Below are 15,904 nucleotides of genomic sequence, written 5' to 3'. Positions count from 1 at the left end.
ATAAAGCAGTAACCACAAGATCATAGCAATGTGAGAAAATAGATGGGTAACTAATGCAAATGGAGGTTCTGCAAATGCAGGAAAAGAAGCTGTCTGATGTTCATCCTTAAGTTTGGGTCACAGTATAAATTACAAGGCAAAGTGGGATCCATTTTGGATGCCTTAGGTTTGACATTGCACCAGATGGAGGGCAAGGTGAGCATCCCTAAACAGTGGAAACTGCCTGCATTCCTGTGGTTGGAGGGTAAAGATCCACACACCGGGTAGAGGGGGGGGGGGGGGTAGTCAGAGGGCTCCCTTTTCTTTCCGCAAATTTATATAGCTCAACCCGAAGGTATTGGAGTGCTTTACAGGAGCACCAGTTACGTTACACAAGGACAAATTCATTTTTTGATAGGCATAGGGGGATTAAGTGATATGCCCAGAATCACAGGATAATGAGCCGACGTTGAGGCTTCAACCTGGTTCCCCAGGTCCCAAGTCAGCAGCTCTGGCTATTAGGCCACAGAACTTTAATAAGCAATGGGCTGCTGATTTGACTTCTAGTAGCACTGCCCTTTGTTATAGGGTAAGGGTAGAATTGCAGATTCTGTTGAGCATGTTGAAGAGAACTCTTTAGGTGAGGTACAGACTTTGGTTTTGCTTGATCACACTTTCAGTTAGGCTAGGTGCAGAAAGCTTCCATCTCTGTGCGCCTCGATTGTGTGTGCTCCAGGCCAGAGACTACCCTGCTGTGAGCAGCCTGGAATACGTTAATCCACAAACACCTAAATTATAAATCTGGAATCTTCTTCAGAGCCAAATGATAGGCTCTGAAGCTACTTCAAAGCTCAAAACTACTAAAAGCAAGGAGCACGAACATTGACAAAGTTTCAAAATGTGGAGAGTTCTGTTTTAAAACTTTGTATCTTTCTAGCAGCCTGTCTGTTGAACCCGTGCTGGTGGAATGGACCAGCAGATTGACCGCTGCCTTTTGAGATTGGAGCACAAACTCCATTGCAGAGTTCCGTATCTCGCCGGGCTGGCTGATCTGTTCATACTTCCAAGGATAATGTACAGATTGATTCTGAGTATGGGAATGTTGTCTGAGCAAGCGTGTGCTACATAAAACCAAATATGCTGTAATGACGTCCTACATGGGAAACGCATCATTTGTCTTTCTGTGTTACATATGATCCGTGCACAAACAAACTTCATCAGAATTTGCGTGGGCATTTATTGCTCATTTATTAAAAAATGAGACAAGACATTAGGACGAGGAGTTTGGTGGTTGTTCATTCAGCCCATCTTGGGAACTTGGTACAATACCCAATCTCTTTGCAGTAGTAGGAGTCACTTGAGCTTTAAGAATGATAAGTTAAAAAGTTCCTGTCTGTGAGGTGAGTCCACCTCATGTAGTCCAGACTGAAATGTAGAAGAACGGCCTCATAGTAATGGAATTACTGGCAACCGTAAGACCATAAAGCTTTAACCACTGACCTTTTCAAAGTGGCCAAAGTAGCCCTTCGTCAGCAGAATACATAAATTCATACAGCAGCAATTTTTATGTGGTGGTCAGAATGCACGGAACCAGGATGGCAGCCTCACAAACCCCAAGAGCCATCATTAGCATATTAACTTTTTCCTTTTCTGGCAAACAGCCCCTCTCTAACAGATCCCCTTGCCAAGCAGGTTAGCCAGATCTCCCCGTATCAGCAAGACACCATGTTACCCATCCAGGGCTTAACTTTCACAGATCATTCTTTTCAATTGTGTTAGTAAAAATGAGTGTAATTGAGGCAAGACTACAAGTTATAAAGCACTCTCATTGTTTGAGTGGAAGCTTCAGACTGGGAGAGTTGTGTCCTGCTGATTGGTTGCGTGGTGGCCATATTAACCAGGAAGACAGGCAGGGTAGAAGCAGCTACCTTGATCATGACAGAACAACATTTATCGATCATCTTTACTTCAATAACATCATCAAGCGAAGGAATTAAATCATTGAAAGAAAGCATCGGATCCAAATCTCGGCCCCAGAACAAAACTCAAGAAGTTGGCACTGAAATACCAGAAAATGGAAGCCAGCCCAGGGCATATTATGTAGCAGCTGCCGTTTGTGGCTGGCGGGGAACAGCTGTGAGGTACATATATAATCAGTCTTCTGTTAGCTGCCAGGTGGATGTCAGAAATACTTTTTTTCCACTCCCCATGAAAGTGGCTGCCTTCAGCCCTGGCGGTGATTGGCTGTAATCAGACGCGCGTATGTCATTCTGTGCCTGGCAGGTCCAGTAAACACTTGTCCTGTGACTCGATGGACATATTTTCAAATGAAAGGATTGGTCCACGGAAATTCCTTCCAGTTTGATTTATGTGGAACCTGTCATATCTAAACCAGAACCATCTGCAGGCTGCTTGGGAAGGTGGAAAGAGTTATAGCAGCCGCGTACGGGCTTTATTCTGCAAAATAAAACTGTTCTAAAATGGATTCTAGCAAATTTATAGAAGCGTTTCTTGTTGTCGTTGAATGTGAAGCTAGTATTGTTAAAGTCTACGGAGGTAGAGACTGATGAATTGATACTGTTAATGATAGTTTTTAGGCGCACGAGCAAGGCCGAGGCCCTGTGGTGTGTGATGGGCTTTGCTAGGGCGGGGCGCACCCGTACGCCTGTTTTATGCGCCTGCAGCGCCTCTAGTGAATTTATGTAACTCCATATTTCTCTCAGCTAGTGATTTCTTTTTACACAGCACGGTTCAGAAACAGAAAGAGGAAAGCCTTGTTCATTGTTAGTTGCTGTTCATAGGGGAGAGGATGTGGTCCGTCGGCTAGACTGCCGACTTTGGTGCTGGAAACCAGGGTTCGAGCCTCGGGGGTCGCGTCCACATCCTGTGACTCTGGGCAACTCACTTAATCTCCCCGTGGCTGAAGATGTAATGTAAATACGGTGCTCATGTACAGCGCTCCAATACCTTCGGGTCGAGTTCGCGCTATATAAAAGATGCAAAAAAATGAAAGTGCTTATGAGCTGTACTATCTAAGAGTAAAGCACGGAGGGACATATTTACAAGAAAGTGGCAAAGAGTGTTGTTGGCTTTGCTAAATTTATCTGCCTTGAGCCATTTCAGCTACTAGTGCAAGGGTACCTGTGTTGAGGGGAAGATTTTTTATGTGCAGAAAGGTCCAATTATTTGCACATAAACAATCTTTAAATGCTGTTTGTAACTTCTATTGGCAAAACAGCATTTTTTTAACATGATTGGTTATATACAGGAAGGGGGACCTTCCTGCACATAAACAATCATTGGCCTAAGGCAGCACACATGGAAACAGCAAAAACGAGGAGAAATAAAACATTTCTCCTCGTTTCGCCTATTTAAGACCAGGTTATCCTGGGTCTTAATTTTGACTCTGCCTCCTATTTACGCTGCTCTTGTAAATAGCGGGCAGTATCAAAATCAACGGGCATTGCCGTTCAACACCCACCGCAACACCCACTGCCCACCCCTTTCACGCTAAGTGTAGCATAGAAGCTTAACGCTGCCTTGTAAATAAGGCAAAGCTCCTATCACCATCACAATGTCACTAAAAGTGATGTTGTGGTGGCGATAGGGGACTGTAAATATGCCCCTAACTCTGGGAAATATTAATTCACTTTAAGCACTGCAGCCAGCAAAGTCCATCATGTTACAGCCCAGGTTTTTGAAAATGGACCGCAGGACTTCTATGCAAGTCAACCACACCAATTCACAAAAACAAAAATGTGCAAAAAATAAAAAGTGCAAAAGTACATTTGAGAATTTTCTCTCCCCTTTGAATGTAGTTTTGCACTTATATCAGAATTGGTATGGATTATGAATAGAGCTCCTTAAAGGTTACACTAAGCACAGTTTTTCAGCCGGACTACTGGATATGTGGTGACCTACTACCTCGGCTTCCATTTACACTGTGTGTACTTGAACAGAAGGTGCCCGATGGAGCTCAATGTGGCAATACACATTTTTTCAATTTTTTTCTTCTACGGTAAAACATTTCTCTCCTTTAAGCAATACCACCCCCTTCAAATCCTCCAACTTTAGAGTTGATCTGTTCCCCTTCTCACCTTGGAAGAGGGAGTTACAGCAGCCACATGAGATAGTAATTTCTCAATATTCCAGGATGGGAACAAGTCAGATTGAAGTTCGTGCCCACCACAAAGGGCGTCCACATACTTAGAAGGCTAACCATGGCTTGTTCAAGCCACTCCACGCCTTTTGCTTGAGCTAATTCCACACACATGTCACATAGAACTTCACAGCTGTAAAACCATTTACACTTGTCAAGAATCCTTCTGTGGCAGATGTAAATGAAACCAGAAACTGCCTTTGTAAGGGCCCAAATAATTCACAACAGGGAATGTGTTGAAAATATTAAATAATGGTAAGATATAAGAATGTGTGATCATACAAAATGTGTGTGCACATACATCATAGTCTAATGAATAAGAGTACAAAATAATAAGACGTATGATGACCTGAAATAAAATATACTGTATATGTTCACTAAATATCACAAGTCTTCAATGTGTATTAGAATCTCTCTAGGTTTAGTAGTGGCAACGTTAAAATTAGTGTTTGGTCCTATCTGGAGATATGGTGTTGACTTATAGATCTATACTAAGTAACTGATCTAGACGTGATCTGTTCTTAATTTTTAGTTAATTCATTGTGAGTTTAGCTTCACCAGGATTAACTATATGTTCAATTCTGTGTGCATGTATAGTTTAGAACATAAATAGCTCAAACCTAGCTGGAAACAATCAGAGCTCAAATGGTTCTTCCTAATTCAAAGATGTTTAGTGTCACTCCTTGATAACTGATTTCAAGTTGTTTCAATTTTCTTAGAGATATGGATTCCAAAGAAACGATTGCAGCTGGATATCAATTTAAGTGAATTTGCCCTGGCTAAAAATTGGGATGTGAATCTAAACATCTTTCTGTTGGAGATACAATCCTGGGTCTATCCTCGTGGAATATATCCTTCTTAACACCCCTTAATTCACCTTTTCATTACTTTGCATTATCTCTGCATGTTATCTGTGGTCTATATTTTATTATTTTATTTTAGGGGTATTTGTTAAATATAAAATGTAAATCTATTTGCAGAGGATAGTAGCTTGTATTCTGTACCACAGGGGGCTGCAAACTTTAAGTGTTTTAATGTGAGGCAGGCATTCAAGGTATACTTCTTAAAACATTGAAGGTAATCAATAAGGAGTAGGTACAGTGTGTCAGATCCCACCATCAAAGACTTAGCAATAGTATAGCAAGAAGGAGGGCATTGGGGAGTGGCTCTAATGTAAAGTAGAGGCTGAAAGATGGGCTGGGGCCTCAATTAACCAAGGGCTGTAACACTGTGTCAACTACGAGATGAATATCTGTAAGAAGGCGAATACATATTTAAAAATGCTGAAAAGAGAATATGCAAGAGTGCATATGTTACTTAAAAGAGATACAATTTATTTACATGCCTTTTGATTTTTCTATTTCAGGTTCAGGTTTAGTGGTCGCATTCTTGGCCTTGCCCTTATTCATCAGTATCTTCTAGATGCTTTCTTCACCAGACCGTTCTACAAGGCATTGCTTCGATTGTAAGTCAACGCATGCTTTTATCAGCTGATAGTATCCTTTTGGTCTTACCCCTTAACACTGGGTATTTTAAAAGAAAGAGGTACTTATTGTTGGCCAGATTGTTGAAAGTTGGTAATGTGTACTACTGACAGCAAGTTGTGAGAGGAAAGTATTACACAACAGAATCTGTCTCACTCCACATGGTGGGAAAAGGGCAGGATGGTTTGTTTTGACATGTTCCCAGGGTTTTCCCTCCCGCAGGGTATGCAGGTGGACTTGTGTCCCTCGTAAGACGCCCTTGTATCCCACTCTTTGGGATGGATGGGGTACTTTGATGCCCTAGAATAAAGATATTCGTAAAGGAAAGAAGAAAGAAAAATTAAATAATATACCCAAATTATGTTGTCTAGTGTTACACAAAAAGAATCTAAAGATTTGTATGTGACTTCAGTGTCCCAATGGCTTAAGGTGAACTACAGAAGAATGTGTCACCCGAACTTACTTCTGTCACATTCAGGGGAAAATCTACATATCCAGAAATATTCTTATAGAACAGATTAAAATGTGTCCACTTGAGAAATGCTTCAACCAATGTGCAGGCTTATTTTGAAAAATAGGACACCATAAAGTTTCTAGAGCCAAATATGCTTATTAATTTTAGGTGAAATTCTGAACAGCGAGAAGAAACTACTTCAATTCACAAAAATGCTGCTGTGACATATTCTGGCATTACTTCTGTCTTGCTCCTGAATACGCTGTGCCTAAGTCAGGAGGAGTCGGTTTTATGTCTGAAATTCAGAAGTAAGCCAAGGGAACTACAAGAGTAACTCATGCTTTCTCATTGCACAATCTTTGAGTATCTGACCCACAGTTGCAATACCAAGTGTGGCGTACAAGTCATACTCTTATCTTATCACTTTCAATATGTGTTTTCTTCTACTGAAAAGCAATCAACCAGTTGTTCTTTCACCACTCATATGTGTCTATCTTTAGGAGATGTTTTCTTTTCCTAATTATACAATCCTCTCAAATGTTAATGATTATTTCCCCCTGTTTCACTTTCAGGCCATGTGATTTGAGTGACTTGGAATATTTGGATGAGGAGTTCCATCAGAGCTTACAGTGGATGAAGGACAACGACATCACAGATATCCTGGACCTTACTTTCACTGTCAATGAGGAAGTGTTTGGGCAGGTCAGTGTTTATTTGGGAATGAGTGGTACCCAGAGTGAAGAGGTTATCTGAATAAGACAAGCAACCAGTTTCTGTTAGAAAAAAGCATAGGCAGTGAAAGCTTTTCTTGTATATTCCTATGATTTGGGATAGATCTGAAAATAAGTATAGGTGAAGGAGAGAGGGGGATTGAATATGGTCTGTTTTCCTTCGGGCATGTGGAAGATTTGTTTATACGCATTAACGTTTTAAACGTTTCAGCAAAACTCAAGCTGTGCACAACATGGAGAAATTAAGCAAACTTCCTTCATTCACTTATACTGTTACTTCTCAAACATTCACAAGAAAACGATCAGAAATGTGCTGCCATAAGAGTGCTCCCAAGTTCTGAGCAAATATACTGACTTTAATTGTGAAAGGATTTCAGTGTAGTTTGTAAAATCTACGACATTTATGCATTTCCTGGAGTACTGAGGTACACAAGCATTTTACAGGTGGCATTTTCCGAGGAGTACCATTCATTAACAACAATTGGATTAATTAGATATCACCAATTGCATTGCTTATATTGTTCTTGTCTGGTAAATATCAGTGGTGGCTCCTCTGCTATGGCGGAGGACTGTCGGCCCACTACTTTTAAGCAGTGTAAAGGAAAGGAAATATAAAATGATAATAACTTTGAGTTATTATCATTTTATTTTTCCTTTGCTAAGGGGCTGCCCTGCTCTGCTCACGGAGCAGGGCAGGTGAAGAGTGGTTTCCCCACTCCTAAGTGCACAATGGCTGTTTGGTCAGCCCTCTCGGGCTGCCCAAACCAGTCATGCGCACTTTTCCCATTCTCCATGCAGGCTGCATTACAGCCTGCATGTTTAACAAGCCCACCCCCTCAATTCCCTGGTTGAGCGTCGAACCAGGATACTCAAAACCAATCACAATGACGCATTACAGTGTTGTGATTGTTCAAGGGAGCCTGGCTGCTGTTCTTGGCTTCCTGTCCCACGAGGAGTGGAGGAGCAAGGAGCAGAGATGCGGGACCCGGCGGGAGGTAAGTGCATCATTTTTTACCCCATTGCGCAACCCCGCGCCTCCACCCCACGCCCGCCTCCGCCCGTGAGTCATGCCGTCCGCCACTGGTAAATATGAAAAAAATAACACGCATAGTGCCAGGATGGCAAAGTCTTGCATCGACCCAAAAGCTTCCTACTCTCTATTAGTAAAAGTGCAAAGGAGACACAGTGCTTTCTGTTTCAAAAAATTGTATATGCATATTTCCCATGATATTCGCATTATAGAAGTTTTGCGACTAATTTACAAAGGCATGTAGGAGTACGTAAAAGAGTACTAAAGGAGCCTATTTTATGTTTGCATTATAAAAGTTTTCAGACTGATTTACAAAGACATGTAGGAGTATGTAAAAGAGTAGCAAAGGAGGGTCTTTCACGTACGCCTTCATGTTGGTGCTCTTTTACGTACTGGTACATGTCTTTGTGAAGCCTAAAGGGCTTATTATGATGTAGGGCAGATGCGGGTCCGATCTACCTCCAGTCTGCGGTCCCGACCACTTAATTATCATGTGACAACACATGGTGCGGTCGCAAGCTCCCTTTTCTGTATGGGAGCTTGTGGTGCGGTCGGAAACTGGCCGCAGCACAAGCTCCCATACAAAAAATGGAGTTTGCATTAGCCTTGCACCACGTGGCAGGCACATTATGGTGCCTGCTACACGGTGCAGGGATGAACAGGGGGGCACTATATGTGCCCCCTCGGTCCTCAACGGGAGGCCGCTGTCTGAAGGGGTCCCTGCTAGGGGCCCCTAAAGCCACTGTCCGCCAAGGTTTCTATGTCAGAAAGCCCGGCATGGAAGCCCTGCCGGAAACCCACATCATAATCCAGACGGCATAAAACGTTGTCCATATGGATTACGTGCTGGTTCTGACGAGCAGACGGGCTCCTTGAGCTCATAGGAATTCAGTCGGAATGTCCAACTGGTTTCAAAACCAACAGTCGTCTCATTGTAATGAGGCTGTCGGAATTGAAACCTACGATCTTGGTCAGAAAGCCTCTGACCTAAGGTCGGAGGCTTTCAGACCAAGATCGTAATCGGTCCCTAAGTGTTTATCATAGAACAAAATATAATTCTTGCATAAAAAACAAATGGGCATAGCAAAAAGATGGACATGTTTGTTTTTTCCCCAAATTCATAGTCACTGTACCCATCTCATTGATCATGCAGCTTTCAACCTAGGCTATCACAGTTCAAGTTAATTTACCTGTTCACGTACATAACCCAGTTCTTTGACGGGTACAACCTAATGGAACCATTAAATCCCAGATATGTAAAATGTTGGTTCTCCTACCTACGTTAGTTTACTAAGAATTTGCTTTCTATTGCAGGTGACAGAAAGAGAACTGAAATCAGGTGGCTCCAATATACAGGTGACAGAGAAAAATAAAAAAGAATACATTGAGAAAATGGTAAAGTGGCGAGTGGAGCGAGGTGTGGTTCAGCAAACGGAGGCTCTTGTACGGGGCTTTTATGAAGTAAGTCAAATCTGATCTTGAAATAGCTCTGTTTTACTTTGTTGTTAGTTATTTATTCAGCATATTTCATTCATGAATTGCTTTATTTATGTGTTTTTTTTAAATTTATTTATGTAGCTTTTAGAATATTTACACACTATGAACTAAATAGTCTTTTTTGCAAGGCTTCAGAAGGATAGGAAATAGTACTGAGGAAGATTACCTAAAGGTGGCCTCTTCAGGCTTGAATGTAGGTACCAAGGTTGCTCTGATATGGTAATGGCTCGACTGCTTTGAGGCCACAAGAGCAAGATACCTCTATCTTGAGTTATTGGGTCCTGGAATAGCCCTAGGTTTCAGATCAGATATCTAAGTGGTTACTGCTGGTTATCACTAGTATCACCGGGCCATGGGTACTAGTGCTATTCCATTTGATATCTAGGTACTCCCTTTGAACTCTTAACTCTTCATTGGTGGTTGGGCAAGCAGTCGGGCACACTTCAGGAGTTAATAGATGGTTTGGAGCTCAAGGCACATTAAGCACAAACGTCCAGTCAATAATATAGCCTTATAAAAACATGATGTTTATTTAGAGTAGGAAATTGCAAGGCTGTTAAAGACAGGCACAACAAAGGCAAGTATAAACTCATAATTGCATCAGTGGGTGACATCATTGTAGTGTTGAGGTGGAAGAGGCCTTTGATTTCTTCAGCACTAGGCTTTTGAACAATGTTAGTCTTTGGGAGAGGGCTTGTAAAGACTCAGTAATAGTCAGATCTCCCAAGGTCCTTTGGATTGTCAACAACCTGTGGTTTCCAGGTTCTAGTCAAAAGAAGGTAGGCTTTAGCCGGGGGTGGTAATGCACCGAACTGTCATATGACATATGCAAATAAGTAGAATAAAAAATAGAAGCAGAAAAAAAGAATAACATAGTAGATGTTCAAGATATCCCTGTTCCTGTACCTGACAAGCTCAACAAATAAAAAATAGGATCACTTCCAGTGTCAATCAAGACTACCTATTGCTTGACGTAGCTCTAGGCTTAGCCATGATTCATGACAACTCTATTCTTGTCCATATAAATGCATGCATTGTAATTAAGGCTCCAAGATTACCATTTTTACCGATTTCTACAGCTAAATACAGACAGAAAACCATCTATTTCCTGTTTGTTTTTATTTTTAAACACGTATAAAAACGGAAATTACTATTTTGAGAGTGATTTTAAATAGTCAGTCATAGCTGTCAGGCCAATAGCTGTGATGGTTGATAGGTAAGAGAGTTAAAAAACAGAAAACGTTTCTTAATGATACTTAAACAGCAGTAGATGTGTGCAAGGTTAATACGAAAATGTACTTGTTTTCACAACCATGTTTCCATTTGTCGTTTTTGGGTATTCATATCATTGAAACCTTTCAGGTGTTCAAGTATGAGTGTACATTTATTGGGTAAAAAATGTTGAAATATGCTAGTTTCAACTTCTTTCACAAAACCAAAATTAAAATATCGATAAATACAGATAAAATTACTAAAAAATGATTATGGATAAATGCAGATGGAAATGTCAAAAAAGTAATTACCATGACACCAGGAGCCCCAGCTGTAATCCATTCCAACTGAGCCTGTTAAAAGTGATGAGAAAATCACTTATTATGCAGAACAAATGCTTCTGATTAAAATGGAATTCTTAAAGGGGTTCATTCATCCCTTTCACCATATTCAGTCTTCCAAATGGGCTTAAAAGTCTTTATATTCAGGTGGTGCCATAGAACTTCAGAGGAGCCACACGCTAGGGCAGTTCCTCTTGAAAGAACCTATATTCTACTATTGAGGTGCTTAGCATTTCAGTTAAGGGATGTTATGCTCCATATGCAGGAGGCCTAGAAATGTAAAGGTAGGTGTAGATGATGAAAAATTGCTTATGCAGGTGTATTGATACGTGATATTGGTCTACTTCAGTCAATCAACTGAAAGAGTTCCAAAGCATTCTTAAGAACATATAGGAAGGTGAGTCCTGAGGCAATGCAGAAAAATATGATTCATTAAAACACAGCCACTGCAAGACTCAGTGGCAACATCTGGTCCCGACTCAAGCATACACACTGCTAGCCAAGGTATAAAGCACAGTCCACGCATTGTTCTCTGTAAAAAGCTTGTAATAGCACCCAATGTAAGGCAGTACTGGCTGCCTGAGCTCTAGTGGAATGTGTACATCACAAGTCCTCAGTGAACAAATGTAGGAGGCATCTCTTTAACTGCTTGACAAATTATGAGATAGAAAGAAAGCAAGCGTCTAAATGGACTGGTTAATATGCAATTTTAAATTAAACTTGGGAAGAAAGAATATTTCGGGTATGCATAGGTCCATTTTCTTTGAGAGACACTCTGTTTGTTGGTTCCAGCCGACAAGGCAAAAAAGGTTAAGTAGTAGTGGTGAACAAGTGGAACTCTTCACACTTCAAAGATGCTTGTTGAGGACACTCCCTTCAGCAGCCGCAGATGCTAACGCTAAGCAATTTTGAAGTGAGAGCATTTGATTTGCTTTTCTAATAGCAATAATTGCACCTCTATATAGAGGACCTCTAAAAGAGAAGATCATAAGGACTCATTAGTCATTCCTTTCATTTCTAGAAGCATTTGTTTGATTTGAAGAGAAAATGCTGAAGAATTAATCAAAGGAGATGATACTTCCATAATGTAATGCTGCTGAGCAGGACTTAGAGGCAGGTTCATAGACTGATGCACTTTGTAGTGAGGAGCACAGGATGATTCCCTGAAAGAGACAAGCATGGTGGTAGATTGTACTTCAGAAGAGTACTTGCATGGCTACACAGAGTCCACAGAGTTCCGTAGAGTCCACACCTAACGAATGACTCCTTTTAGAATAAGGATTATAGCAATGCTCTTTATCAATATGTTCTCTTCTTTTAACTGTTGGAAGAGAAGGTTTGGTGTCTTAGTAAAGGATCCCTAGAAAAAAAGACCTTATCCTCAGAAAGTGCCATGTTTTTGGCACGTTAGAATCTGGTCTTGTGGGACTGAAGATATTTGCAAGGACTTTTCTCTGCATGTCCTACAGGACCCTGGAATCCAGGAGGCTTCAGAAGATACGGTAAGAGGGTATCACAACCAGATCGAATGCCACAACTATAAGTCAGTCATAGATCTGCTCAGCCACGTGCTCTGCTGTTCTTTGATATGGATATCTTGTTTTGGGAAGAAATCCTTATAAGGAATGTAGATATACAAATTTGATTTTCGATAGCTCCATGAAGTAGACAGCTGAATATAACATCTCAGTAACAAATCTGTGCAGAGAAAAGAGATTCAAATCAGCATGTGTGACATCATTATTATGGAGAATATCACTTTCGGTAGCTGGTAGTTTAATCGGGTGTCTGTTGTCTCATGCAGTGCCCATTCAAGGATATAAAGATTTTACAAATATTAATGGCAAGCAATGTATCACAAAATCTTGTTTGCAATTCATAAACAGGATATGTGCTTTGCACCGAGCTGACTCAGCACAACCACAAATCTACACACATTGGGCCTCAGTTACAACAATTTGATGCAGGGCCGCACTGCATGTCACTCTGCTGCGCTCCCCTGCATCAAAAGAAAAGGACAGGAATGCGCTGTATCTATGAGATACGGTGAATTTCTGTCCTCTTTCACTGTGCTGGTACACAAATGGCTTCCTAGCGCCAATGCGGGCCCCCTAGGACCATGGTGCAAGGGTGTCCACATTGTAGGAATGATTATTTTTGTGCAGGAAGGAACACCTTTCTGCACAGAAACAATCAATGGAGGCGTTTTCCTCGGTCGATGTGTGCTGCAGATTGGAGCCCACATAGAAAGAGGAAATAAAGTGGAGAAATAAAGTTATTTCTTCTCATTACTCCAGCCCTGGGGAGATGCACGGTTTTTACGCATTCCCAGATTTACATTATGTTGTGACTCTGGGAAAGTGTCTAAAACCACGGGTGTGGCATTAGAACACCCACCACAATGCCCATGGCATGCCTCCCCAACGCAGTGTGAGGCAACGCAGTGACTTGCACTGGGTTGCTTTACACAATATGTACGAGGCCATGAAAAGTCACAAAGGGTGGCTTTCCGTGGCTTCATAGATATGGGTCTGCAGTGTACGCCACCGGAACGTTAAAAAAAGTGACTTTCCGGTGGCGCGCGGGGCTTGTAGATAAGCCTCATTATTTGGTTCCTCAAACTGCAATAGTTAAATACGCACACATTGTAGTGCAACGTTGCCTCTACAGGGTTGTTATTTACAAGGGCCCGTATACACTTCTCTTGTGGCACAGTCACCTGACGCACATTAGTGGAACTGGCATAAGAGTTGAAACATGTTTATGTGAAATTCATACAACCTAAATTGATGCTGATATGTATGATTAAAATACCAGAACATCCTTGTGAGCTGGCAACCTGATTCTCAGCAATGCCGCTGCATCATGATGTGTTGGAGGTCCATGAATTCTAGGGAGTGCAACGTCATGTTTTCTAAGAGTGTTTCTGTATTTCAGGTTGTGGACTCTCGACTTGTCTCGGTCTTTGATGCCCGAGAACTGGAGCTGGTTATTGCTGGTACAGCTGAAATAGATCTCAATGACTGGCGGAATAATACAGAATACCGTGGAGGTAAAGTGTTAAAGTACATAAACACTGACATATTGGTTAGTATTTACTACAGTTATACACAGTGCATCACTAAAAAGCATTGTTTTTTAGCCTGAAGCTTGATTACATACAGGGCTAATTAGAGGTTGGGTGGAGAGTTGTGCTGATGTATCTGATTGCAATACCCCGGTGTGAGTGGATGTGGCAGGCACCTTTGGCTTAACTGTTCTCCCCAGGCAATGATGTGCATCCCTGATATATGATGGGTGTCTCTGGAATCTCATGGGAGTCCCTTGAAAACAGTCACATCAGTCATATAGTGGCCCCATCTAGCACCTGGTCGCCAACCCTTGCCGATTAAGGAACACTTGCATACACTGAGCCTCCATGAATACGGTGGTTGCCACTGACATCTGATGGCTACCACATACTTCTCATGGGCCTGCATGGCTTATGAAGTTCTCCGGACATGTCGCAGACACCATTGTCAGCTTGTGGCCTGCCCTGGCACCCCGTGCTCCCCACAATCATTTGGTAGCCACCTGTGCATATATTAGCCTTCTCAAACATATGTGGGCTATCCCTCAAATATGGTGGTCATCAGTACCATATGATGGGTGACACAGAATGTGATGCTAAACCGGAGCATTCAAGACTAAACCTGAGCACATCGTGCTGAACCTGGACATTTCAAGCTATCCCTGACATATTAGGATTGTGCAGGTGTATATGAAATAGATGGGCATTATGAAAAGGTGTATTTGGGGAAGAAACACTGTAGTTTTAGAAAACGAAAAGCTTTGTGTGAGAAAGAATCATGCCATCTACCAATAAAGGAAAAGTAGTATTTGATGGGAAAACTTCAGGAAATGCCAAGCTGATGCTTCCGGGAACAATAGTGAATTTCCAAAATGTATGTAATGCTGATAGCGCGGCAGTTGGGTCCTCCTGGGTTGGTTTCACATATTGCTGGTGTTTTGCATTGTGTTCTTGAGTCTGGAGAACACTAACGTCCTGCTATGGAGATATTTTTTAAATCGATTGCTATCCTAAGGGAGAAGTCTGATATCTGTGCTTCTGAGGTCTATGCAATCTCGGCGGTGGCGGTGTTGTCTCTGCCTCATTTATCCTGAGGGGTTCCTCTGGTGTCTAAAGCCTGTGTTTATGAGATTGGGAGGTGTAATTTTCATTTCCTGCCCCTTCCAAATAGATTATATGAATGAAAAGCTGCTAAGAAGCAAAATGACCAGAAGCATACACTGATTATTTGAACTGCCTGTAAAATGTATAGCTTTCCAGTCAAGCCAGCACATCCCCAATGAAGCACTTTCCACTGAGAGTTGGGCTCACTCACCTAACCAGAAGTATTAGAATATTTCATTCATGGCTGCCTCTTTAGACCTACTTGTAAAAAGTATTGCTTCTTAGACAATGTTTTCGAAAATTGGTCTCCAAAATACACTCTTTGGCCTCATAATTTTTCTAACTTATCCTCAGGTGAAAACCCCCGACCTCCTTCGTCCTTTCTGTGGAGAGTGGGTGGTGTGGGCTTCAGGAGTGAACGCATTGCTCGCTGCTGTTCCAATCTGAAGCTACCAGGGTGGTAAAAAGCATACAAGGGGGTCAGCAACTCTTAGATGTGACATTTAAGTTTTAGGAGCATCTCTGCTCGATACACTCCCTAAAATTCAATATTGTACCAGGTTTCTATTTCATTCCAGTTTGATCAATACCAGATATTGCTTCCTTCTTGTAGGGTACCATGACGGACACATAGTCGTACGGTGGTTCTGGGCAGCAGTCGAGAGGTTCAACAACGAACAAAGACTGCGGTTACTACAGTTCGTCACCGGGACATCCAGTGTGCCCTACGAAGGGTTTTCTGCTCTTCGAGGAAGCAATGGGCTTCGGCGATTCTGCATAGAGAAATGGGGGAAAATCACATCACTTCCAAGGTAAATATTTTTCTGCAACAACATTGACTGA

General features: G+C 41.8%; 1 protein-coding gene across 6 annotated transcripts in view; it reads left to right on the top strand.

Moving 5' to 3' along the window:
• Positions 1–15,904, top strand: part of HECW1 (HECT, C2 and WW domain containing E3 ubiquitin protein ligase 1) — a 979,761-nt gene that overhangs the window by 948,936 nt on the left and 14,921 nt on the right. For all 6 annotated transcript variants that reach the window (XM_085607418.1, XM_085607421.1, XM_085607420.1 and 3 more), the window contains 5 exons: positions 5,505–5,603; positions 6,649–6,778; positions 9,152–9,298; positions 13,825–13,939; positions 15,675–15,873. In XM_085607418.1, the coding sequence (XP_085463544.1) occupies positions 5,505–5,603; positions 6,649–6,778; positions 9,152–9,298; positions 13,825–13,939; positions 15,675–15,873 (690 nt within the window). The remainder of the gene's footprint in view (positions 1–5,504; positions 5,604–6,648; positions 6,779–9,151; positions 9,299–13,824; positions 13,940–15,674; positions 15,874–15,904) is intronic.

This window comes from Triturus cristatus, chromosome 5_2 (genome assembly GCF_964204655.1).
Source record: "Triturus cristatus chromosome 5_2, aTriCri1.1, whole genome shotgun sequence".
Taxonomy (NCBI): Eukaryota; Metazoa; Chordata; class Amphibia; order Caudata; family Salamandridae; genus Triturus; species Triturus cristatus.
Note: the sequence above shows the minus strand (reverse complement) of the source record. Positions and strands in the feature narration are given on the sequence as shown.